Below are 27,512 nucleotides of genomic sequence, written 5' to 3' on the forward strand. Positions count from 1 at the left end.
GCCTTTACTGGTGCATGTGGTTATTCCTCTCCATTTGCAGGACTCTACACTTGCCCTTGTTGCCCTTTTCCTCTCTACCCAACTCTCCAGTATGTCAGGTTCCTGCTGAATGGCAGCACAGCCTTCTAGCTTCGTATCATCAGCAAACCTGCTGTGGGTGAACTCTACTCTTTTGTCCACGTCACTTTTGAATATGTTGAACAAGACCAGATCTGGTACTGACCTCAGGGAAACACCACTAGTTATAGCTCTCCAACTAGACTGTGTGCTGCTGACCACAACCCTCTGAGCTCTGCCACTCAGCCAGTTCTCAGTCCACCTCACTGCTTACCCCACACCCCCAACATCACATCCTTGTTCCTGTTCGCGGCTCTCCCTATATCACAGAGCCCTCTTTGTTACAGCCCTGCACAAGGAGCTCTCGTATATAGCCGACCGGGCACTGAACTCCCACCCGCTCCCTCAGCGGCGCCCTCCCGCCTCGCAGCAGGAGGCATCTGCGCAGGCGCGCGAGCACGAGGCGAACCCCCGTTCCCGCGCAGAGTCCACGTGGCCGCGCGCGCGCCGCCTACCCCTCTCCTCTCCTCTTCTCACCCGAACCGCTGCGCGCGCAGGGGAAGGGGAGGGGGGGCGAGCGCGCGCACCTGCGCTGCGCCCTCGGCCCCTCGCGCCGAGCGGTGGAGGGCGGCCGCTTCAGAGGGACCCTGCGAGCCTCGTCTCCCGTCCTCCGGGAGAGCCCAGGTGTGTGCGTGCCGGGGGGGGGCTGCCTGGGGGTTGCGGTGCCCGCGTGGAGTTTGTGAGGACCTCGGAGGACCTCGCGCCCCCCTCCCCCACCCTCCCTCCGGGCGGGGCTTTCCTTACAGGGGGTCGGGGAAGGACCGCCGCCCCCTCACCCGTAACGCTCACCGCGGCTCCGGCTGCGGCATAGCGGCTCTGCGGCGCTGCGAGGCGGGGGGCTGTGTTGTGGTGCTTTTCCCTCAGCGGGGGTCGGTGCTGGGGCAGCTCTGGGTCCCGTCCCGTCCCCCCCCATCCTGTCTGTGGTGCCGTTTATGTAACAAGTGCCCTCCCGGCAGGCGGTGCCGCCCGGGGCGCTGCTCTCTCGGGGCGCTGCCCGCAGTGCTGCGTGCGGGCGGTAAAACGGTGTCTTTCCGTTGAAGAACCGGGGTTAAAATGAATGAAGAGCCGACGGTCAATGCGAGCTGGCTGCCTCAGGACCGCGTAGAAGCCAGCTCTACCGAGAATGCCTCGGGCTCCTCCCTGGTTCCTGTGGTAGAGCCGGAGCCAGAGCTCTGGGTGAACCCCTGGGACATTGTCCTGTGCACCTCGGGGACCCTTATCTCCTGCGAGAATGCCGTGGTGGTGCTTATCATTTTCCACAACCCCAGCCTCCGCGCGCCCATGTTCCTGCTCATAGGCAGCCTGGCGCTGGCAGACCTCCTGGCGGGGGTCGGACTGATCGTCAATTTCGTGTTTGCATACCTGCTGCGCTCCGAAGCCACCAAACTGGTGACAGTTGGACTGATTGTCGCCTCTTTCTCCGCGTCCGTTGGCAGCTTGCTGGCCATCACTGTCGATCGGTACCTCTCCCTCTATTACGCTTTGACTTACAATTCGGAGAGGACTGTCACTTTTACCTATGTCATGCTTATATTGCTGTGGGGAGCAGCCATCTGTATCGGACTGCTGCCCGTGATGGGCTGGAACTGCCTCAGAGATGAATCCACCTGCAGTGTTATCAGACCGCTCACTAAAAATAACGCGGCGGTCCTCTCGGTCTCCTTCTTGCTTATGTTTGCCCTCATGCTGCAGCTCTACATTCAGATCTGTAAAATCGTGATGCGCCATGCCCATCAGATTGCCTTGCAGCACCATTTCCTGGCCACTTCCCACTATGTGACCACCCGAAAAGGAGTGTCTACTTTGGCCATTATTTTGGGGACTTTTGCTGCTTGCTGGATGCCTTTCACGCTCTATTCTTTAATAGCAGATTACACCTATCCTTCTATATACACCTATGCCACCCTCCTGCCAGCTACCTACAATTCCATCATCAACCCTGTAATATATGCTTTTAGAAACCAGGAGATACAGAAAGCGCTGTGGCTCGTCTGCTGTGGCTGCGTTCCTTCTAACCTGTCTCAGAGAGCGAGATCGCCCAGCGATGTCTGACTGGTGGCCGGCAGGACGCTCCTTAACACCTTCCTTCCCAGCCATCCTCGTGACCGTGTCTTTGGTTTAGGTGCATTCATTAAGCGGCGTGTGATGGGTTCCGATCAGAGCCACAGGACGTGCTGACCTTTTGCAAACCCCAGTGACCAAAATGAAGCAAGTGGTTTAAAAGGGAGATTTCCAAAATCAAAATAATTGGTGTTCTTACAGATTTATAACGTTGCTCAGGGTCTTTTTGTTAGATATTTATAACCCAGACTTTGCCATGCTTGCCACGATTTTACATTAAGTTTGCTAATTAAAAATGGATTTAAATAGCATACCTCATTTGAAATTGTTTATGTGATTGAGTTCAGCCATACTGCATGTTTACAGTCTGTCGTCAGGATATGTTTCCTCTCTTAGTTCTTATTCAAACAGTAGGAAAAAAAAATAGAAGAAGGAAAAAAAACAGTCCTGCTCCCACAGACCCATTTTTATATCATCAGAATGCTCTTCAAAATAATGGCCAATTGTACTGATCTATCTAGTATTCATTGTGATAATCTCGGTGCAATGAGTTTGCTGTAAGTGAGCAAGTACTTGTATAGCTTTTATTTTACATCTCGGCATGAATTAGGTTGATCATTATTTCTATAGAGTTCCCTGTTCTCTACCGAGTTCTGGCTGGATATTGAAACAGAAGGTAGGCTTTGCCTTCCTACTCAGAAGTCAGGCCGCTGTTTTCTCTTAGATGTGGGACATCAGGCCTCATTATATGATTAATTTTAAGAGAACTCACTGGGGAGTTTCAGAGTTGATGAATCAACGTGGTCTCTTCTGACTGCATTTGTAACAGAGGCAACACTTTGAAGTGTCTTAGACAAGTTTTGTCTTTCCATAGTGAAATATCAAATGGAATAACCTAATATTTCGGATCTACGTGAAATGCTTCCACTTAAGTTTGTTACCAAGTCAAAACGATTGCCACTTGTTTTCACCATTCTGCTGTAATTTAAAATGTAGAAATTTATAAATCCTCAGAGCGTGTCTGGTTCATAATTGTATGCAACCAGAACTGCAACATGAAGCAAAATTTTCTCCCTTTCTGGCAGTTTTGTCCATTACAGATTGGGGTGGTTCTCACTGTATGCATGTCAGTTCTCTTCATTATAAGATGATAGTTCTGGTCTAAAAAGCAGAGCTTCCTCTCATGAATGGTTAAGTTTAAAAGCTATTTCTTACTGGAGCCACATTAGGATGCAATAGAAATAAAACATTGCTTTCTAATGTCAAGACTTGATTGTCAGAGAGGAAATCTTTCTGGGAGATTTATGAAATTCAATGTCTATTCTAACGTCAGTGTATGGGAGTTTGCAGTACCTCTTGCGCTGGCGTTAATGGGAGCTCCATGTGTTAATGCCCTGACATCAGTAGGAGGTTATATTCCCCTGAACGTCGCAGTCGGCCTACTGTATTGTTGCTTCAGTATCTTCAATTGCAGTTAAAACAAAAAGTCTCAAGTGTAAATCAGCAATATTTACAGTTCAATGAAATAATATACCTGTGTAGTATAAATAGTAGAGACAACTGTGTTGCTGGTCTGGATTTTTCCAAACGGAACCCGTCCTTTTCACATGGATGTTTGGATGACTGTAGCTTTTTGTGGCAGAGTTTCTGTGACGTTAAGAATCGTACGCTATACGCAGTGCTGAATCTCAAATGTGAATGAATTGTCTACAAACAAGGCTCTGTAGAGGTTTTACGAGCAATAATTAAGTTGCGATGCTGGGTTCAAATTCCATTATCTACCTGCTTCAACCTTCACGATATTTGGCTCTTTCTTTGTAAGCTGATTAGTTTGATAATTGCGTGGCATGGTTTGGTAGGGCTGTGAACTTGCAGCTCCCATGGCTTCACTATGACTTACACATTCTCAGTGCAGTTAGAACGTGGCCCCTACTCTGTGCAGGGTGTTGGTGTTCTTCATCTGGTTAGGAATGCTCATGACATTCTAGTCATTGTCAGGTTCCTATTTTGTTACAGATCTTTGTATAAGAAATAATCAAGTCATAAATATCCACACTGTGTATGCGTGCAGTTTTGCAAGTATGCAAAGTACTGAGATTAAATGGCGGTAGAAGGCATGAACTGAATAACATAGAGAGGCTGAATATTATAGAGTGGCTCTTAAGACAACAGATGAGATATGTTAAAGTGATACGAAGTCTAGCCCCCTCTTTTTGCTGTTTTCTTTTTCTTTTTGTTCCTCTGAATCAAATTGCTGAGGAAGTGTGGTGAGGATGAGCAGCTACAACTGTGACCGTAATTCAGTCCCTAGGGCAGCTGTTCTGCTGCTTAAGCAGACCTGTTCTCATCTCCTTGCATTGCCTTGCAGGCACGAGTGTTTTTCTCTCTGCAACACCTGGGTGGCAGGGAAGCTAGAAAAAAAAACCAGCACAGAGGGAAATAATGTCATCCCCTCTTTCACACTGCTCCTTGTCATCTTCCTCGCTCCACAGGCTGCTTAAATCCTCTACGGTTTTCAACAGCGTCAGGGGAGCCGACCTTTTCCTTGTGCCAGAGCAGAGAGATTTGTGATTGGAACCTCCTCTCCTCAGGAACAGTTCGAGTCAAAAAGAGGAGAGAAGGATTAATTATAGAAGTTACAAAAAAAGCCAGAACGGCTCACAGGGGCATGATTTGCCCTCATTTGATGAGTAACTCGTTTACCTTTTACCACAGACAGGTGAGAAACATGATTTTGCCTCCTCTGCTGCTGCTGTGATGTCCAGTGAGGATGCTGGCTCTTTGAGAAGTGGTCTTAAACTGAGACTATGCAGAATAGGCCAGAAAATCCTTCTGGAAGTCAGTAACCTTGGTTTGTCCATAGCTGTCAGATTGAGCTCTGGCATGGTTTACAGTAGTAGTGAGATGCTATTAAATGCACCTCTGAATGAGTTCTTGAGAGCAGGGGCCGAGCTGTGGGTACAAAGCCACCTACCTCACTTCTATAAGAAGAAACGCATGAAAGACAGCTGCTTTTCAGGCTGTGAAATTAAGTAGTTTGCTGCTTTTGCGTTAGAGTGTGTAGGCAGTTACAGTGTAGGCCCCAGATCCTTGGGGTTAGGTGCCAATATCCATCTGAGATACCTCTGAAACTGGCAGAAATCTGGACAGCTTGCAGGAATGTCATTGTTTTTGTCCTCATTGAAGCACACCTGTGCATCAAAATTCACCATGCCAGGTACAGTGAAGTATCTTCATCATAATGTCAACAGATTCTTTTTATTAATGAGTAGTCATTCAGTTTAAAGATTTGAAGTTCACTTTTATTTATTAACTTATCTGACCTTGAAGTTAAATATGCTGTAGTCATTTTTGTTATCTGTTCAACCTCAAAGCCTTTATTTTAATTGTATTATTTTAACCATTTCTCCTAGCAGTGAGAATTCCAGCAATAAGGGAAAAACAGTTTTAGTATAACAGCAATAAAATCCTCCATGTTGCAGGTACTATAAACTGCTGAGTAACCTCAGAGCAATAGGGAGGAAGCAATATATTCTTTAGATAAAAAATAATTTGCGTAAGGAGAAGTCTTCCTTCATTAAACAGGTGCTGTAGGACTGACGTGGGACATTATTTCTGGTTGGTTTGTGTTACAGTCCTTGAATTACTGAATAAGATTACTCAGCAATAGCTGCTTATCTTAGTGTTTGGATGCTGAATTCATGCTGTATGCAAGAGAGAGCTACGTACTGCAGAGGGGATTTTTGCTCTTTTCTGTGTTGGATGTTGAGCTGTACGTTGGTCTCTGGATAAATTACTTGTGTTCAGCATTGCTGATTGTTACTCAGCCTGTAAATTCCCAAATTTGTGGTGCCCATCAAGGTGGGTATATCAAGATGGATATGATAACTGGTGCTAGCCTGTTCTGAAGGCAGCTTGGTTTTTAAAAGAACAAGATTAAGGAACCACTAAAGAATCCCCCCTGCCAGCACCTGGGATGTTTGGAAGCCGGCTGAAAAAGGCCTGCTGTGGCTGCTGTATCTTCCTGCCACAGCCAGCCGGTGACAGAAGCAGTTGCATCCATCCTTCACATTCAGGGGACAGCATTGAAATTGTCTTGGAGTGACTGAAATCCCTCCACAAGCAGTAGTGAGTTTTGGCTTAGGCCGGCTGCTGTTCTGTCCCCAAAGAGTTATTCTTCTGTTGCCTCATTTTCTTAGGGCAAACGTAGCTTCTGAAAATATGGTACCTGTATTTGTTTCTCTGGAGCACTGAGCAACCTGCACTGTGATTGAATATTAGGATGAAATTGCATCACTAAGATTCAGACCCCTTAAATATTAAGTAATTACTTTAAGAATTGGTGTTCTGGAGCATTCAGAACCCTATTAAGTGTGGATCTGCCTTTTATATGTACAGTTAAGAAAGAAAAACAGTTGGACAGAGTGGTGACTGTTTAAAAAACACCAACTCTTCTGTTACTTCTGAGATACTGAGTGGTTCTCTGTCCTTCAAACAGAAGCTAACTGCTACCTGGCAACTGTCCTGATAACCCTGAGTGCCCACAAGTCAGTTTCAAAGCTTTGCAGCATGAGGAGAGGGACCAGAGTGGTTGCCAGTACAAAGCAGTCTGACGGAACAGCTCTGTAAACAGATCAAGTCCTGGGTGCGTGAGAACAGTGCCAGGAGCTGATGGCTGGCATTTCATTGGGTCATGCTACTGCCAGAAGACAACATCAGCCGGCCTGTCACTGGATGCAGCTCCCACATTAAGAGTTAAGAGTATTGAGAATACTCAAGTGCTGCTGGCCAGCTATTCTGGAAGTGATATCAGCGTTATGCTTCTTGGGGAGGGTGAAGGATGCAGCAGGACCTGTGGAAGAAATAAAGGGTAGCATTAAATATCTACATGCGTTTTCATGACGTACAGACTTTTCAAATAATTTATAGTGTGCAATAAACTGAGTCCTAATAGAGCAAGACATTGCACGTTAGGAAGAATCCCTCTGTAACTTGATTGGGATTAGGCAGCAGAGTTACTTGAGAGCATGTGTTGCTCATAAAATAAAGGAGTTTTCAGATAATGGTGCATTACTATAATTAGGAAATAAAAAAAAAAAATCGAATTTTCTGATTTTTCTCCTTAGTTTTTTGAATGCTGATTTATAAAGTGGTGTTTATTCCTCTCTTCCAGTGTCACATTTATTTTGGCTTAGTGGTAGTCCAGAGATGTGCAATGAAGAAAAAGTAAGACCTCAGAATCTCTGCTTATAAAGAAGAAACTAAAAGGAAGGGTTGTGCTTCATATGTAATAGGTAAAAAATAACACAGGGAAGGTAAATTAGCGTGCTTACCTCCCTGTCTCTCAGTAAAATGATAGGGCTCCCAGTAAACTTGAAAGACTTCTTGGGACCAAGAACTTGCAGATCCCATTAATGGGTCAAAAATCTCAATGGTAGCTGCTTTCACATTTAGGAGGTGATGAAAAATGGGGGGATACAAGTCCTTATGGCCTGGGGAATCAGCCAAGTGCTTGGTGCATGAGCTTGGATAGGAAGGATGCTTGAATGAAAGCATCCCCTGGGAAGGAAAAGTCATTTTGCACTATGCATCTTGAGCCTTTCATGACATACGCAGAGCACCTGAAGGATGCTACAGAGCTGCTGGTGTGGGGTGTAGTGCAGCAGTCCCTGCGCCCTTGAGACCAGCATTGCTGTTGTTATTGCTGAACGGTGTCTGAAGAACAGAAAGGAGGAAATACAATCAGAAGTGAAGTGCTCCTCCTTTGAACACACGAACTCCTGAGTTTTATTCAGATTAATATAGTCTGAAATGGCTCCACTGCAAATGAGAAGACTTGTGGATAAGTATTGAAAATACTAGAAAGAGCCAAGAGCAGGTTATTCTACAGGAAATCCGCGTTTATTCCTTTTTTTCTGAGGAGCATCTGGGCCAGTAACTTTACAGGAGCTGTATCTTCAAGAACAACTTGCCTTTGTGATAAAAACCCCTGCACTGAAGTTTCTTCACAAAACTGGTCTGGGTCTTGGAAGGCAGACTACAAGAAGAAACTGTTGCATATCTCACTGTTACACAGACTTGTTCTGGAAGAGAAAAAAATAACAATGAAGGGAGGTTAGATGAAGCTGTGTTACAGTTAGGCAGTGCCTCAGTGCCTGGATGCAAACTAATTCAGTGCCATTGAAAGGATATGGGCAAATTTTCCAGGGGAGGTTTTGCACATGGATTGAGAATAAAACTCTCAATCAAACATTCCATCCCAAATTCCTTGATTTAACTTTTGAGGAAGTTTTTCTGACCTCCCCACATCTTTTGTTTTGCACTCTACGTGCATGAAGGCAATTTTTACCAATTCTTGCTGATGTAATGAGTATTGAACAAGATATGGTACTATGGGTTCCCCCCTGGGTTGGGGGGAGACTTTTCTGTCCCAGTACTACAGAAGTGATTTGTATATGCATGGACTTGTTGGAGGGTTTTGTGGTCCTGAGAAGGGCCACAAAAATTGATCCAAGGGATGGAATGGCTCCCTGTGAGGACAGGCTGAGAGAGCTGGGGCTGTTCAGCCTGGAGAAGAGAGGGCTCCAGGGATACCCAAGAGCGGCCTTTCAGTATATGAAGGGGAGCTTTAAGAAAGAAGGGGACAGACTCTTCAGTAGGGTCTGTGGTGATAGAACAAGGGCAGATGGCTTCAAGCTCAAAGGGAGGGGATTTAGGTTGGATATAAGGAAGAAGTTTTTACAATGAGGCACTGGCACAGGTTGCCCAGAGATGTGGTGGATGCCCCCATCCGTGGAGATTTTTAAGATGCATCTGGATCAAGCCCTGGGCAACCTGATCAAGCTGTGATGTCCCCTGTTCATTGCAGGGGAGTTGGACTAGACGACCTTCAAAGGTCCCTTCCAACTCTACAGATTCTATGATTATCTCTAAATAAGACAGACCTTTTTAAAATCCTAGAGCACTTAGAAACATTTGTTGCACATTCAAGGGCTTCATCAAACCAGTAGTGAAGAGTAATTCAACAGGTGACAATAGAGTTTCTCTCTTATAAAACCAGCAGTCCTTTTTATTTCAGAAACTTGCCTCATTCTTTTGTGTAAGTACAGTGCTACATTTTTACATAAAAGCTCATATACAAAGGTTTTTGTAGATTTCTACTCAATGGAACCTTTTGAAAGACAATACACTGATGAATTCATAGCTCTGTACAAACTTCAGAAATAGATTTCTTAACTAAGAAGAGTTAGAGAATCAGTGTTAACCCCATGATTTTATAGTTTAACTCTTTCAAGTATATCGGCAGCACTTTTAAATTAAGCAACTGTGAGCATTTGCTTCCCACTGAAAATTTACCTGATTTACTTTCAGAGGAAAAAAATGAGTGAGCTGCTCATTTTCTTTACATTGGTGATAATCCTTTAAATCATTTGATCCCAAATATATGGTATGCCACGATGTCTGTGCTCAGACCTGCTCCTGGTTTCTCATGGACAAAGCAAGTCTAACTGCATATGGTGAAGAATCTGTCCTTTAAAGATCTACCTTAGAAAATGAAATGACCTTATACTTCTAAGAAATAGACTCCCACAAAATAGATTTGGTTGTAAAAAGAAAAACATCAGGAAGCAGTTGTTTAGTGCGCAGGTGATGGAGCACTGGCACATGCTGCACAGAGGCTGTGGAATATCCTCTTTGGAGATCTTCACGTGGACCTGGGCATGGGTGCCCTTGCCCTGGTGTCACCTGGCAAGGTGACCTCTGGAGGTCCCTGCCCACCTCCGTCATTCTGTGTGATTGTGAATTCTCATGTCTTGAATTTGGATACCCGTCTTTGGAATTTACAGGTGTATTCTACATGACCACATCTAGGACAGAGTGCAGGAGGGTTATTTACCACCGACATGAGCCTATATAGCAGTTATATGTTCCTGCATACCACCTTTCCCTGTCCTCTCTCCCTTTGTCTTTCATAAATGCTTTGGAAACAGGACTGCACAGATCGCAAGTCTAAACAGCAGTCTGCTGAGTCATCTGACACAGGTGCACATTTTGCACTGACTGATGCTAACCTGCAGGGTACTGCAGTATCTAAAAATTCTTCTATATTTATTTTTAAAGAGCTCACCAGATACATATGTGCTTCAGAAGCATTCTGGAAAAAGACGCTGCACTGCAGAACCACAGGGAAGAATGAGGTTGAAGGGAGCCTCTGGAATCCATTTGCTCACATCCCTGCTCCAACAAGGACACCCAGGGCCATGCCCATGTGATTTTGAAAGGTCCCCAAGGAGGAGAATCTACAGCCTCTGGGCAGTCTGTGCCAATGCTCTGTCATCCACAGTGCTCCTGGTGTTCAGAGGGAACCGCCTGTGTGTCAGCATGTGTTCATGGCCTGTGGTCCTGGAACTGGGCACCACTGACAGCGTGGCTCCAACCTCTTGGCACCCTCCCTTCAGGTACTGACAGACATTGATGAGATCCCCCTGCGCCCCCTGTTCTCCAGGCAGAGCCATCCCTCTCGGCTTTTCCTTGGAGATCTGTAAAATTTGGGACTAAGGTGTGGAGCTATTTATGCCTTGATTAATATTGATTCCCACCGAAGTTTCCTTTTACTGCAGCATGTGCTAAGATGAAACACATCGAAATAATAGGGAATTCAACTGCTGAGTTGTTATTTTGTAGAACACAAATGAAAGCAGTGTGAGCTGTTCCTCTGGAAACAGAGGTAGCCGTGTCCCTTTTATGTCCCTGTAGAGTTCAGGGAGTTGTGCTCCATCCATGGGTTTTTGCTTTGCTGCTCTTTGGTTCCACTCTGACAGTTTACTCCCTCAGTACATGAGCCACGCTCAGTCCTTCTTGTGGTGCCTCTGCCCCACAGAGCTCACAACAAAATGGCACACAGGTACGGCTTTGTTTTCAGTGTTAATCCTAGGGTCAAAGCATGCTGCTTTTGGAAGCGAGCTCTGCTCGCAGCAGAGATCTTTCTGACTGTATGAAATAGTGTTCTGCAATGACATTTAAACCTAACTTCATCTCTTTTCTTTTGCATTTCCCATTCACTGTAAGCAGAGTCTGCCTTTAGTCTGGGAGGAGGGGAATAACTCACTATTGAGGGTGTTAGCATGCCCTAGCATGCAGCTTTTTACACAGCTGACCACAGAGCATGCTGAAGGCGTGGTAGTCTGCTCCTGCACTCAGGCTGGTCCCACAGGTTAACCTGTACAGAAGCAGGATGTAGTTTTCCAAAGTTTGGAAACAGTGCTTGTAATTTGTGCCAATAGCACGGAATGGGTATTGCAGCTGAAAAGACAGGTAAATGGATTATGTACACAGCAGAATATTCAGGCAGTCTCTAGGGTTACTCGCTTGTGCTTAAATGCATTTTCCACTGCAGCCGATAGCAGTCCCATGTGTGTATAGGGGAGGACAATATGGACTCTTCTAGGAAAGGGGCTTCCTACTTTTTGTCTAGAAGTAGCCACGTTAGACTTCTATCCATTTTTCATGCCTGCACTTTTTTAGTCTGAAGTCTACCATTACATCGTCCTTTTTTGGTCTCGGCTTTATTGTCACAGCCAAAACCTATGAAAGTTGATTGTAAATGTGTTTACAAAGAAATTTCATAGAATGTTATAACTGTGCCTCTGAAATAAAGCTATAAAACTCTGTATTTCACTCCAGGCCATGGAATTTAGATTACCCTGGGCTGATAGAACCACTCATAGTTTTCTAGGCCTACTACCAAGACCTCTACTTTCTTTCTATTGCCAAATACAATTAGAAATAACCTATGGTTTACCATGTCCATCTGTGAATTTTTCAGAGAGAGCTTTTCCTAGGAGACACTGCACAATTCATGCAAACTGCTGGTACTCCTGATTGCTGTGTGGTTTTTTGGAATTCTTAAAGCTTTCACAAAAGCAGCTGCACAGGGATTGTTTTCACTCCACATATCCCACTATGAGACAAATGGCTTTAAAACAATAATTTGAATTCTGTGTGTTGTGCTTTTATACAAGAACCAGTTACTGGTTTAGTATGTAGCGGAGTGTGGTGGTTATTTCTTATACTAGTTAGGTTTTTTGATTTAACTGTGGTTGAAGTTTGAACCATAGCTTGCCAGTATATAAAATCATTTTAAAGGGAAGCAAAACATCTTTGCCTCAGTTTCCCTTAAGATTAAAGCTTTGGATTGCAACCTACAGAGCTTCTTGTTGTATACAAGATAGTCATTTAATGCACTTTATTTAAAAAAAGGCACAAATTATTTTGTTAATAAATGGTTACAATTGCACTATGCTGTAAGCATCAGTTACAAAATATGAACTGTACAGTTTTGTAGTCAACATTGTAAGTGTTTAGTCATAAATGATTGAAACGATGACATATTTCAGTTCAATGTTAATTTTATATGTGGTATATGTAACTATAAATAAATTTTCCTTTCTAAAAAAAAAGAATAATAGAATGATTGTCCATTTAATTGCATTTCACATTTCAAGCAGCATAACTGTATTCTTCCAAAAATACAAAATTAAGTGTGTTCTAATGCAAAGAGATGGCAGAAGATACTAACTGAACTGGAGGGGGGTAAATTCAGATGTGCAAACTTCAGCTGAACTTTTGTTGATCCCCTGACACCACAGAAGGAAGTAGCAGGAACTCCAGTTTTCTGCACAAAGTCTGAAAGAAGAGCTGAAAGGAATTCTAGAATGCAGGGTTGTGCCAAAGCATCCTTTCAAGTTTACATTTTAATTCAAAATTAATTAATTTCTACTTCTTTTCTGTCCCTCTGCCATTTATTTTCATGGTATGCGCTCAATTTTTGGTGAAGAAAACTCAGCTGCTGTGTAGAAGAGGATCTGTAGGGGATCTACTACATGGATGTTTCAGTGTCAGTGATCACTAACTGGGGTAGACAAGAGTTGAAAGCAACTATGTTAACTTGAATTCTTCTTTCAGTTACATTTGGTCTGATCTTCTAGTTAAATAGCTCCAAATCAGGCTCACAATCCATTCTGTGTTTCCAATGTGATTCTGACAGACAGGCAAAAAGAAAATGGTGAACTGTCTCGTTTTCAGAGAAAGAGGGAGAGAATTCACTTGTGTGTGTGTGTGTTTTGAATTATTTTCTTGAGTGGCCATCTTATTTTTCAGACACGTACGTTGCTGGAAAGAGCTACATCTGTAGCTTTAAAGCTGACTATTCCATATCGTAGTCAATGAAAACTTGGCTTCTGAACTTATCTAGTGACTGACAGATGGTCAGGTAAGTAATGGAGAGTGAGGCTGTACTGCGTAGGTCTGCAGTCCTGCAGCTCAGCTGTATCTTCTGCCTTCCAAGCTGGAGAAAATCCCAGTGATGTTTGCCATCCCAGACACAGCTCTCCTCTCCTGCTCTCACATCAGACATGTGGGCACGAGCTGCTTAGTCTAGAGAAGAAGAATCAATGTAACGGAGAAGAGCAAGGGGCAAGCTGGGGTATACCAGTTTCTCTTTCTGCAGTTAAACTATAGCCAGTACTACCAATCAAGCAATCTACTAAACTGGAAATTGAATAAAAATTAATGGGAAAAACAATATGGAGGGAGGGGAAATAAACATTTCATCTAACAGAGAAGCCACAACATGTCATAAACCACATTACAATAAATATGAAAAAAAATATGTAATACATTGATATCAAATGTATTCTGTAAAGGTAGAGGCTTGGTTCTTGAATGTCTCATTCTCCTTTGCACATTTTTCTCTGTCTTTGCTGATAGAGACAATGGGAAGAAGAAAGGCTGAAATTCAACATATAATTATCAAATAAATGCTCTGTAACAACAGCTATTTATTAAAATTCAGCACTGTTAGAAGAGAAGCCATAATATCCATTTCAATGAGGTAAAGCTGTAAGGATGAATTCTGCTTCTAATAAAAGCAGCAACTAAAATGGTGAATGGCTGGCAGGCAGCTCACAGATTCTTCTAAGACCCCCAGTAAGGCATCTAAAATAAATGTATTCTTCCTCTCAAAAAAGGCTGAAAGAATAACAGAAAGTGTGAGATTAAGCAAGAGGTTAAGAAAGCTGTCAGAAACAAAATACCCAAAATGAAAAGACGTCTGACTAGTTAAATGGATAGTCATAATAAGGCAAATCATAGAAGACTCTGAAGAGCACAACATGTCAAAGCATAAAGAAACCACTAATAAAAACTATGACAGGCAGGAAGCTTGCCCAGACAGTCTGTGGATACAGTAAGTACAAAAAATAAGCAGTCATAAAAACACTGTGGAGGAAAGTAAAATTAATTATTTGCATTGATACTTATTAAAAGTGACTTAGAAATCTTCTCATGTTGGATACTTTGTTTGCAGAGAGAAGAATCTGAAGAGTTGACTCTGCTGGGGCAGCAGGAAGATGGCTCAAAGTTAAGCTTATTGAGCAGGGTGGAAGAAACACCGGCTGAAATGGGAGAAATTGTTCTACATGACAGATAACGGTGTAAGAAAGTTAGGTAACACCACAAAGGGTGGCTGGAATTTACAGGTGGGTAAGGGAAGTTTTGTGGGATGCAACCAAATTTTGCAGGTAATTGAAGGGTGGTGCTGGGAATCTTTTGGTACTGGAATCCAGCAGGCCCAACACTGCTTCAGTGAGCATCTCAATAGTACTGTAGAAGGGTAAATTACCTAGGTAACAGTACTGAAACAGTAATTGGTGTATACACATACCAAAATGGGAACCGGTATTGAAAAGGTAATTAGGGTCAGGTTGTCTGGGAGGAGGCTGGGGTTAGGGTTGAAAAAGATGGTGAAGTAGCATGAAAATGGCCAAAACCATTCACATCACATTGCCAGAGCTGTCTGAAGGTCTCCTTGGGCACCACTGTGCATGACCACAAGTCTAAAGTAGCAGTCTCAAATGAAAATCTCATCAAGAGGGCAAAATGGCAGTCAAGATCAATAAGTCAAATAATAGTAAAAACCTGCCAAATCTTAATGGTACTCAGCCAGAATTGTAAAGGGATTCCTTTTAAAATAATGGAAGCATTAATGGTGTTAAGGAACTGGAGGAAATCCTGGCTGCATCTTTGTATAGTTCAGGTAACATCCTTCTCCATGCAAAGTGATGCAGCAGCATCACAAGCTCAGGAAACAGCGCTACTGGTAAGGGTGGTTAGAATTAATAGAGAACTGAAGGTATTGTCAGTGCCTGGTTCACCCAGTAATCCCAAACTGCCTCCTTTCCTAATGTATAGCATTCTGTGCACTGTGGTTGAATATCAGATATCATTGTCAACTGTGTCTGGAGCTAAACAGAGGGAAAGGGCTGATTTTTTTATTATGGCTATACAACAGAAAACTTTCTTGGCCAATAATAGTAAGCATATTTATAAGGATAAAGTAACTGAAAGCTATTTATCCGTCAAGCACATCAAATGATTGCCATGCTGTAGTAAACAAAAGAAAATGCTGTTGCATTAGGCTCACTAGCTGAAATTAAAGCTATAGTTCAGTGTTGCCCTTTTTTTTCAAGGAGACTCAGCTGCAGTGTTGCAGATGCATGTGCCTGTTCCTACGTTCTTATGTGTCTGTAGGTCACGTCGGAGGCAGGCTGCTGGCTAGGTGGACATTTGGACTAAGTAGAGCATATCTTCTCTTTTTACTAAATGATTATGAATGGCTCTATTTTTAGCAGGAAATCAGAGAGCACCTACAGCCTCACCAGCATCCCACAGCCAGAATTTCAGTATCTGTTCGAAGTGTGAGGCCTGTGCAGTTAATGGATATTTTACCCTCATCACTTGAGAACTATATAAGAAATACCATTGATCTGTTATGTATGTCAAAGACGATTCCGTTTGCGGATACTCAGGCTTCTTAAAAGCTTCCAAGTCATAGCCACCTTTTAAAGTTATTTTTAATTGGCCCTAAGTAAATCTTTGTAGAACTGCTTTTAAAGCCAGCAGCTCAACACCTTCACCCCACAGCGGAAATATATATATCTGCCAAAATGTTATATCCCTTTCCTTTGCATTAAGTTGTGCTAATTGTAAAGACTGCCTCTCAACTCAGGGGGTTCTTTATCTGACAACAAAAGGTATTTTTCTGTACAAGGACACTTTCTTCCCATTTGTGCCCTAGCAGAACTGGTTTCATCTTTATTTTTCATCATGACATACAAGGTCTAAATCACACTTGACAGAGAGCCTAAATAAACACGTTTTTAAGATGCAGTGAATTTGCCATCATCATCATTTTGCTCTGTCAAGTTCAGGTGCATCCTCGTAGGATTTTAAGTACAAGAATCATCATACTCCAGATCATTCCACTTACAGGGCAAGGGATGCAGAAAGATGCAGATAATGTAGCAAGTTAGGGTAAGAGAGCCTGTCCTCACAACCCCCAGAGTCTCAGGCACTAGATTGGCCAGTTCAACCCGGTAGAAGAATATTTCCTTCCTGTCATCAAAACGAGTGGTCCGTAAGATGCCCTGCTCTTGAGAGGGAAGCAAGGGCAGGCAAGCTTCCACACTGCTCCCACTGACCCTCTCCAAGGTCCTGCACTCCCCTCGGTCTCACCCCTGGCTCTGTTCCTCTGTAGATATGGCTGAGTTCACTGCTTGGCAAGGTTGCGTGTGGGCCGTGCAGCCAGGGCCACGCAGCAGCAGCAGCTCACCTCTCCGTTTATGTTTTGGCTGCCTCTGCAGTCTGGTCACTGAAATAGACTCTAGGATTTATTGTCAGTGCTGGATTCCCAATCCCTTCAGACAGCTTTCTGGGAGAACTAATAAAGAAGATGGTTTTGTTGCTGTGGTTGATGATTGGTTTTTATTTTTAATTAAGCAGCATATTTTCAGTCCCTATAGCTCTCTGTGCGGAGGCTGGCTTTGTGTTTTGTTTTTTTTTTTTCCTTCTAGGAAGAAGTCACAGAAAAATATCACAACCCTTTAGTCCATTTCAGTCATCAGGCTCATTCTGACCAGGTCTAGTCTGCCTTTGGCGAGCCACAGCTTTGCCAAAACAGGCACCAGTGGCAGCGCTTAGCCTTACATTACTGCAACTCCCTGCATCTGCTACCACAGTTTTCACAAGCTAGCTTAGGCTGGCCCAATTTTCACCAGGAACAGCAGCAGCAGCCCTCCTCAGATGGCAGCAGTAACCTACCTCTGTACCTCACCATGCATTTGCTAAACTTGGTCTTCTCTGCTAGCAGAAGGGGAGCCCAGAGAGGAGCACTAGGGTGCTGGTTGCTGCTCGTGTGGAGAGGCTGATCTCTCACTTGTGATGCCAGCTAGTGAGCAGGTGTAGAAACAGACACTTATCTGTCTAGGATGTGTTCGCTGCTCAAACTCCTGTGATGGATCACCTGGACAGTGATCAGTGGACATGTCATAAGCCAGACTTGTCCCATGGATGTGCAGCTTGGCAGTGGTGGTGGAAGCACATACACAGCAGAGCCACAGCAGCTGTTTGATTTCCAGCTCACGTCGGCTTGGTGTTTTCTTCACATTTACACTTAATTTCTCTTACCAGGGAATGTATTCTTCTCCAGAGATGAGACAAAGCATTTGTCAGAACCCAGTAGCTCTCTCTATTCTGTTCAGCATCTTTCTGCTTCCTCTTGATTCTATTAAAGGCTCTTTTAATGAACACACATTAAACATACACATCTCTCTCCAGAGATCTAAGCAGTGGAATCTCCATCTTTTCCTCTGCTTCACAAAGTGATGCGACACTTTGTTTTAGTCAAGTTAAAAACAGAACAAAGTGCTGCTGTTTTCCTTTCAGTCATCTCACCTTCAGCAGTGATTTGCAAGAAGACTGTTGCTTTTTCCTCCACGTAGAAGTTATTTTTTACACCATTTAAATGACAGCTTAATCATACGATAAAGGACTTCCCCAAGCGCAGGTCTTTTCCATGTGTCAAAATATCCATGGATTCCATATTTAACATCAGACAGAATTGTGCTGCAGCAGTAGGCAAAGCTTCCCTGATTATTGTATCACTGTGGAGAGCCCTTCCTTCTGGAAAGCTGTTCTGAGATAAAAGTCAGCAGGGCACTGATCCTCACAGCAGAAACCAGCAGGAAAAACCCATAGCAGCAGCCACGTACCTTGAAGGATGTCAGTGCACATGGAAAGGTGAGGCCGTATGCAGAACAGTTCAGGCCATTTTTGACAAAGTAGTGATATTTTTTTCAGAGATGAGGAATCCTTGGCAAGCACGTGTAAAACACTTCACAGCAGGTGGCAACATGAGCAGATAGAGGTACAAGCACACAGGAAACACAAGTATCTGCTGCTCGTCCTTCCTGCTTCCCTGCCCCAGTGCTCGCTGTGAGAAAGTGGCAGGTAAGAAAGATTAGCTCACTCTGTGCGTTTGTGGGATGAATGCCTGACAGAAATTAATACAGTGAGTTTAACATCTTTCTTTTTTAAAGTTTTGAACGATTTCCACTCCTGCAAAAGGTAGGTTCCACCACATTGCTTTTATGTCTCCCTGTCCACACCTTATATCATCTAGAAGAGCACACCATCCCATGCTAGCTTTAAAGATTAAAATGACCATGGCCACCCTTCAGGATGGTATCAACTTTTTGTTGATGCAGAGGCAAATGCCAGTAATGTGAAAGGCTTCCAGTAACAGACTGTGGGAAAGAAACTGATGCTTTGTGAGTTCTGTGGGGCTTTGGGATCTGGGCACTCTCTTCCATTGCATGCTGCAGACATGTCTTCAGTCCCAGCTAGCAGAAATCCAACCGGAGATGCAGCAGCTGGGAGCTTCTGGATCAGGTTAAAGGCTGTAAGAAGTGTATGGTTTGCTTGACCTCTTAATTAATATGAAAGTTACAGAAAGCCTCATGGTTAGTAGGGTTTTGCTAACACAGATGAGGAATGGCTTTGTTTTGTTCCTGGTAGAGACAGAGCCCAAGAGGTTTTTTTGCAATCAGCATCAATTGGTTCCACAGCAGCAGAGAGAATATTTCCTGCAGAAAGGTCAAGGGCCATTTGCAGCTTTCCAAGTCAAAAACAATCCTTAAAACTCCATCTAAAAACCACCTAGCAGCTGTGTAGAGCCCCGTGACTACCCTGGGTTGTAGCAGGTATGAGAAACAGAACTAGAAACAAAATCCTGCTCAGGAGAGCATATGGGTTTGTTGCTGATGAAGAAACCAGAAGCCCAGTGCTTGACCTCAGGTTGGTTTTGGCTCAGAGAAATTCCACTGCCATTAAGACACCAAGTGTGCAAGTAGAAGAGCATGACTGCACCCAGACACGCACATCATCACAGACTTTTAGGACGTGGCATTTCAGAAATAAACAGGGTAATGAGCCAGGTTGTGTATTTTGTGAGAGCCTGTCCTCTCAACAGTGAACATTATAAAAGACTTTAGGAAACAACCTCTGGCTCTGCTTTCCCTCTTGTTCTCCATCAGGAGCAGCTTGTGAGGTATGGAGATGACACATGAGATGCCTGTGAGGTGGTTGGGAAGAAGGCAGCTTGGACCAGCCTAGAGGAAGGATTTTATCTTGATGTGTGTGCGTGGAGCTGTAGGGAGGGCGGACAGACTGTGAGAAGGGGATACAATCCCCTAGGTGCTGTTACCCTGAGACAACATCCCACCAGCATATAACACAAATTTAGTAACAGAGGGGAGCTAAGTAAACGCTTTTAGAATTCCATAAAATGGAATGGAAAAGGTAGGAACAGGCTGCCCGGGGCAGTGGCGGAATCTCCATGCTTGGAGATATTTAAGAGAGATGTAGACATGGTACTAATAGACATGGGGCAGTGATGGGAATCAGCAGATCAGACTGAAGATTGGACTTAGTGATCTTGAAAGTCTTTTCCAACACAAATTCAAAAAGCAGTGATATCTGTGAACGGCAGCTCTGCCCTCCAGCATACCTGCCCCTCCCAGTTTGGTGTCATCTGTGAGCTTACATGGATCCTGTCCCACCACTCAAGTCTCTGATGAAAATGTTAGGCAGTATTGGCCCATGTATCAGCCTGTGAAGAACAGCTCTTGTCATTAGCTACAATTAGCTACCAGCTGGACTTCAAATCAAATGACCCTTCATGCCTGACAGCCTTCCAGACTGCAAGTCCACTCATTCTCTCACGCCTTCCTTGAGTACCCAGTGAAACCATGCTGGAAGTCTTGCCAAAGACAAGGTTATGAGCCCCACTGCTCTCCCTTACTCCACCGCAGAGGTAGCTGTGACCTTGCCAAAGCTGTGCTGGCTGTTGCAGTTGCCTTCTGTAGTTCCCTGTATTTGCCCTTTTTGAAGATGGGCATAAAACTTTTACTTACCCCAACCGGCAGCAGCCACAGAGGACACCTCCATTTGGGTCTGTGCATTGGTGCTCAATGACAGACACACTTTGGGGACCTAAGGCTCGATAACTATAGCCAATTTGTCTTAAGTCCTTGAATGGGATGATTTTGCCTTTTTTTTTCTCTGTACACTGAGATGAGAATAGTGCTGAACATTGCCACCCAATCTGTTCTCATGCTTGTAAAAGTGTTTTTCTCATCAGAAAGAGCCTAATAAAGAACATTTATGGGCAGGGGGAGGATTAAGAACACAAGCTATTTCGCTTATTCAATGAAAGCTAGAAAGTGACATGAGTATAGCGTGTTAGGAATACCATATGGAATGAACTGGAGATCTGAGGAGCCCCTGAATAAAAAAAGATGATGTAAGATGAGCTAATGGATGGAAGCTGAAGCAAGTTCAGTCTCCTTCAACACCCAGATATGTAAGCATTGGGTGACAGTCCCCAGGAAACATGGGTTCCCATAGCTGATGATGGGATGGCTTTGGCCATTGGGCTGTGTAGAGGAATAAATGCATGTAAAATAAAAGAGCTTTTAAAATACTGGTGGTCTGACTTCATAGTTTAATGGCTTCTTACTATGAGACAATGACATCAGTGCCTCCACAGGCTAAATACAATGGGCCCCCAGCCTTTTACTTTTTCCATTTACATATGATGCTCTTTGTAATTTTAAGTATTAAAAAAGATTTACCATGGGGCACAAGCTTTGGAAATAATGTTATTTTAAATTAGACCAAGGTCTTCCTTGGCACACAATGTGTTTATGTCCTACCAGAGGCAGAAATAGCCTTTCAAATATAAAAATAACACTTGAGTCTCTGTCTCTGCAACAGATAGACCAAAACAGGTAGAAAGACAGCATTACAAGTGTGTCCTTTGAGAAACCACATGGCTCACAGTCGTGCAGCTCCAGCCCAAGCTGTAGGTGTTCTTGATGTCCTCCAGGTCAGATCATCTAAAGCAGTCAAGGCAGGATACTGTCTCTGCAGGGAATTTGGCATGATATACCCTGGTCCTCACCTTAGAATCTAATGTAGATAACTTGTATTCAATGCAAATTTTAAAACTGTATCTATTAACCATGATTTCCCAGTCCATTGAAAATCACTTAGTGGTCTCAGACTGTTGATAGGGACTGACCCACAATTGCTCTAACATTTGGCACTTCTATTCACAGTGCCGGACTGGAAAAGAGCTGAGTGCATGTAAGTGACGTAACTGAGGCACAGGCAGAAGGCACGATTCCTGGATAAAGCATGGCTTTCACAGAATCACAATCACAGAATCATTAAGGTTGGAGAAGACCTCTAAGGTCACCTAATCCAACCATCTCCAGGACTGCCAAAATGGCAACTTCATAAGACCGAATACACAGGGAAGGAAAAGAAAAGATAAACAAAGCAAACATCCCGTACACTGCTAGCATTGATGAGCAGGTATTGATGTTTATGAAATAACGTTTCTATAGCATCCAGTGTTTTGCTGAACTATTATATATTCCCTAATACTATTTTCTACATCATCTCCAGCATCTCTGACATTGTATCTTTAAAAATAATTTTGCTGAAATAATAGAATGCAATAGTGGGAGCCCACACTTTACAGAAATTCCTCCTTATCCATTTGACAGTGCACCCAAATGCCCAGGTAACTGAAGCAGCAGCGTGCTTTCGTGTCCTGGATAACTGCACAAACCACTTGCTTGGAAGCCTGTTCACAAACTGCTTTTTAATCTGGTTTTATGCTTTTGTCCTCTTGCCCTTTTTGAAAAGTGGTGCTTAAGGAAATTATGTGACCTGTATCAGGTTGCTTACATCAGCTCCAGAGAATAAGAGCCTGAGCCCTGGGCTCTCTGACCTTGGCTGCACTACTGGCTGCCAAAACCCCGTCAGTTTGGTAGAGGGCACACACTGGGAGGAAACAGAAAGTCACACCTGAAGCAGTGTGCTTACATCACTCTCTGAATTCACATGGAAATGAAGGTGGGTGGAAATTTCTATTAATGAGGAGTGCATTACACAATCCCTGAAAGTCTTGTTAATGGAGTTCTTTTTCAGGTTCATTCTAAAATCGATCTACTGAAACTACTGAAATTACTGGTGAGCTAGGAACAGCCAGTATATTGCTAGGGATGTGTCAGGTACACACTGAATGGTAAGCATGTGTATGTGAGCTCACACAGCACCCAGCACTGCACAGCTGCTCATGAGAGAAATCAGATCCTCACTGGAAGCTCATGAAAATGCAGCAAAGTGTGTGCACTCCTGACGACATCAGATCCTAAGATTCATCTTTGGGAAAATAAGGTAGGACAGAATGATGAACAGTCTGCTGCATTTCTTGCCATTCATTCACGTGAGCTTTTTACGTTTAGATCACTTCAAGAATCATAGAGTCACAGAATCACCAAGGTTGAAAAAGACCTCCAAGATCATCTAATCCAACCATCCACCTACCACCAGTATTTCCCTACTAAACCATATCCCTCAGTATAACATCTCCACGTTTCCTGAGCACCTCCAGGGCAGTTAATCCACCACCACCCTGAGCAGCCCATTCCGGCACCTGACCACTCTTCTGGAGAAGTAATTTTTCCTAATGTTTGATCTGAATCTCCCTTCACACAATTTGAGGCCATTCCCTCATCCTATTGCTGTTACGTGGGAGAAGAGGCTGACCCCCACCTCACCACACTCTCCCTTCAGGCAGTTGTACAGAGCGATAAGGTCTCCCCTGAGTCTCCTCTTCTCCAGACTGAACAATCCCAGCTCCCTCAGCTGTTTCCCATCAGACTTGTGCTTCAGACTCCTCACAGCTCTATTGCCCTTCTCTGGACACACTCCAAGGCCTTGATGTCTGGTGGGGTTTTGGTGGCCAGTAGTGCAGCCAAGATCAGAGAGCTCCAGGGCCCAAAACTGAACATGGTACTCGAGGTGCGGCCTCACCACAGCTGAGTACAGAGGTGATCACCTCCCCGTTGCTGCTGGCTGCACTACTGCTGATTGTATAATCCAGACTGGGTGCTTCAACAGAATTGTGTGTAGGTAAACTGAAGTAAATTACCTTGAAAGAAATCATTTGTTGAAATAACTAATTAAATTGGATGCATCTTCAAAAAAAAAAAAAAAAAGTTATTTTTCACATTTTATTTGCCTAGATAGGGCACCACCAAAGAAATCAAAGGACTTCTGCATGAGAGCATGAGAAATTAAGAAACAAGGAGTATAAGATGGGATTTGAGGGAACCGGGCTTGTTTAGCTTGGGGAAGAGAAGGCTCCAGGGAGACCTCATTGCGGCCTTCCAGTGCTTGAAGGGAGCGTATAAATAGGAGGGGGAATGACTTTATGAGGGTGGATAGTGATAGGACAAGGGGGAATGGTTTTAAACTGAGACAGGGGAGGTTTAGGTTAGATATTAGGAGGAAGTTTTTTACCCAGAGGGTGGTGACGCACTGGAACAGGTTGCCCAAGGAGGCTGTGGATGCCCCATCCCTGGAGGCATTCAAGGCCAGGCTGGATGTGGCTCTGGGCAGCCTGGTCTGGTGGTTGGCGACCCTGCACATAGTAGGGAGGTTGAAACTCAAAGATCATTGTGGTCCTTTTCAACCCAGGCCATTCTATGAAGATATAAGCCTTTAAATGCTGCACTAGAGAGTAGCTTTGCTGAAGAAACACTGATTGTACACTTCTGCTGCATGTGCAGAAGCTGCACTAAGATGGTTGTCAGCCAAGTTGGCTCAATATTCATTTCTGTACTCCCAGATACTCTGTAGAGAAAACCTTGGCCCACAAAAGTCATAGTTTTGAATAATTCTCTTGAAAATCAATGTATGTACTCAGAAAAAGGTAATTCATCCAGCTATTAAGACAGCCTGCCTGAAGATCTTTTCAGAATTTCATCATGCATACAGGACTGCCATCAGAACGAGAAGCCCAGCTTGATGTTCCTTACAAGGTGAGCTAGTGGACAAAGCACAGCAACCCGTGGCTGTCTTCTGCTCAGACTCACACCTGAAGAAATGGGCTCCGTTCCTGGTTCCCAGCACCTTTCCCAAGAACAACTCAGACTTGCAGAACAGCATGCAGAGACCCAGCCAGGAGTGCAGACGTCCTGGCGCACTGTGCTCCCTGCGCTCTGCTCCTCTGACTCACCATGAACTGCACAGCATACGGTTTTATGTACCAACTGTGGGTGTTCAGTCAATCTTAATTGTATCTCATGTTGTGACAAGCTCTTGGAAAGAGACATTGTTCTGATGGAAATGTTTTCTTTCATTGTCACCTTTCTCTTCTGCTCAAGATCAAAGCAAATTGTAGAAAAATAGAGCCTGAAGAACAGAGCTGTGGAGGCAGATTGTTACCCGGCTCCTGCCAGCTCAGAGGGAAGAACAACAGAATGAAGAGAGAGCAGTTTCCTTCCCAGACACAGCGCAGACCATTGCTGGGGTTTCACTATGGACAGATCCAGGCCAGAGGGAAGCTGTGCTGGGAATGGCACCGTACGCTTTGTGTATGCACTGACAACACAGCCTTTGTTGAAATCACTTCTTTTAATCTAAACCCATTCGCTGCTTCATATCTTTGCAGCGTAACACTTAGTGCAGTTCAGATCTCTCTGCTCGTGGGAGGGCAATAAAAAGTGGCCAAGGCTTCTGTTCAGGTAGCATTGCTGCTGCCAATTATCCCTCCAATTTGGGATAGACTGCAGGGGTCATCATATTTTTTCATGTGTTTATATGGCATCTGGAATCGCAAGCTTCTTGCCATAACTGCAAAGGCTAATAAAATGGCAACGTCTGCAACACATTTATTGTTCTGAGAGAACACAAAAACCATCTGGAAAATGCAAATATATCAAGTTTATTAAGAAAGGCAAAACGGATCCTTTTTATGCTATTAGTACTATTGGCTTGTAATCTCTTGATGCAGTTTAGACATCACAGAGTTTCCGATTTAGTATTCTGCCCAGAGGATGATATAAAAGCCACTATTGATTTCTATTCCCTGTAAGCAGGCTTCATCTCTATGTAAATTAAAGATTCTACAATGTATTTCACATTAAAGATTAGTTGTCATTCCAGCGTCGATCTATTCTTACACCAGCAGGGTGACATACTGGCAAGTTCCAGACAATGAAAGGAGTGCTGCACTTAAATGATGCTTCAAAAACCATCAATTGCCTTCATCATTTCAGGGGAAAAATTATCCCTTTTTTTTTTTTTCCACTGGAAAGGGACAGCAGAAGATGCCAACATCTTCCATCTACCAACTATTCAAATCCTTCCAAGTATCCGGAGAAGTTCTAGAAGTGAGAGAGGAAAAAAAGAAGCCATATAAATGTGCTAGGACCCTTCACACAGTACTAATCCGACACCTCAGCTGGCTTCTCCCTTAACCACATTCTTTAGCAGTAGGGAACATGGGCACTGCAAGAGAGCTCTAACTGTACCTCAGTGAGGGTGCTAGGGGCTCTTCCCTTGGAGATCAGGAACCATTTGCTTTCTCATAGTGATGGTGAAGGCAGTGACAGGATCCACAGCTGACCAGTCACTGTACTGCAGGAGGGGCGCCTTAGATCCATCTCAGAGGCCACTGTCACAAGCTGGAGAGCAACCTTAGCAGTGACACCAAACACTGGATGCAGCCCTGAGCAGTTCTGGCATGACCCTCACAACTGAAGTCCCTTCCAACCTGGGGTCCTATCCTATCCTATCCTGGGACCCTATGAAAGAGGAGCACTTTGCCTCTCCAGTCCTTTTCTAATAGGCAGACACACAGCTCTCCCCTCCCCCTTGATTACTAGCCTTTTCAAGCCAAATAGTGCCCTCAGGTTATTGCTCATTAGGCTGCTGAGGTAGGAAATTCCAGGGGACCTCCTCTAGCAGGGGGATGGACTAGGTGGTCCCCAGAGGTCCCTTCCAACCCCTACAATTCTGTGAAATCTCAGAGCATACCAAATTCATTGCACTTCTCCCAGGCAAGGCTAGAGAGAAAATGCCAGGGTTTTCTGGTTTGGGTATATTCCCCTCAGCTACAGCCATTGAAAGCCCACTGTGCCAATGTAGTATACACAGCTAATTCTTTTAGTGATTTTTTTTTGCTGCGTAACAGAAGAAGAGCAGCACACACACTGCCAGCCACGCACGATCTCCCCTGCAGAGAGAGGAAATTCCACCATTTTTAACTCAGTCATTACATTTACAGCACCACAGACCAAGCATAAATGCTCATCTTCCCCAGAGCTCAAGCATGTATCAGAAGGAAATGCTTACAACTCATCAACCCAAAGCTTCTGCAGTCAACACCCAGCTTCCATGGAGGCCTTCTCTACATGTGTGTGCAGTCATAGAACCATAGAACACCCCGAGTTGGAAGGGCCCCACAACGTAACTGACTCCTGGCTTCCCAGAGGGACACTGCATGGTATCACCCAGTTACTGGCAGAGCAACAGTTAACGTCATCTGCAGAGGACCATTCCCAGCATCTTTATCCCCTTAGAGCTATCAAATCAGCACAGCAGAGCTCACATTAGAGCTTGTGCCAGTAGCTGAGTTTCTCTTTGCTTCAGAACTTCCGCAGCCAAGGAAGGTTTCCTCACTGGGATGAGGTTAGAGGTATGTGGGTTTTGTGAGACAATCAACAGTTTTAAAGACATCCAAATCTCACCAGGTGATGTAGAAATGCTTACTCTGTGGTTGCACAGTAGAACTAAATGATGGCGTTAAGAGTTTGGGGAACAGCGAAATGCCTGAATCTCCGTATCTTCATCTCTCTTGTGGGTTATCATACAGATTCATCTTAATTAGAATAAACTCTCATGATTGCCTCTTTTGTCCGCTGGAGGTCAGTATCCTACAGAAATACAGTTCCTCTTACCTGGTGTAAGGGTTTGCAGAGGATAACAATCTCGTAGCAGCATCCGATTTTTCTGTCACAGGATTTTAAGGCTTCTAATACAAGGAGATGAAGACAGAAGCCTGGTCTGGGTCCTGC

General features: G+C 44.1%; 1 protein-coding gene across 2 annotated transcripts; it reads left to right on the forward strand.

Annotated features, from left to right (window-relative positions):
- Positions 1–592: 592 nt before the first annotated feature.
- On the forward strand, positions 593–25,593 carry GPR12 (G protein-coupled receptor 12). Of its 2 annotated transcripts, none has more exons than XM_025146842.3 (2): positions 593–741; positions 1,074–25,593. In XM_025146842.3, exon 2 carries the CDS (start codon positions 1,171–1,173, stop codon positions 2,167–2,169), a length of 999 nt encoding a protein of 332 aa, XP_025002610.1. In that variant the 5' UTR covers positions 593–741; positions 1,074–1,170; the 3' UTR covers positions 2,170–25,593. The 2 variants fall into 2 exon arrangements, with proteins under 2 accessions (XP_025002610.1, XP_004938835.1); XM_004938778.5 differs by having other exon boundaries at positions 1,158–25,593.
- The last annotated feature ends 1,919 nt before the right edge of the window (positions 25,594–27,512 follow it).

Source organism: Gallus gallus, chromosome 1, assembly GCF_016699485.2.
Source record: "Gallus gallus isolate bGalGal1 chromosome 1, bGalGal1.mat.broiler.GRCg7b, whole genome shotgun sequence".
NCBI lineage: Eukaryota > Metazoa > Chordata > Aves > Galliformes > Phasianidae > Gallus > Gallus gallus.

What these genes read in the sequence shown, in the direction of transcription:
- GPR12 (XM_025146842.3), top strand. Translation starts at nt 1,171, where the DNA reads ATGAATGAAGAGCCGACGGTCAATGCGAGCTGGCTGCCTCAGGACCGC.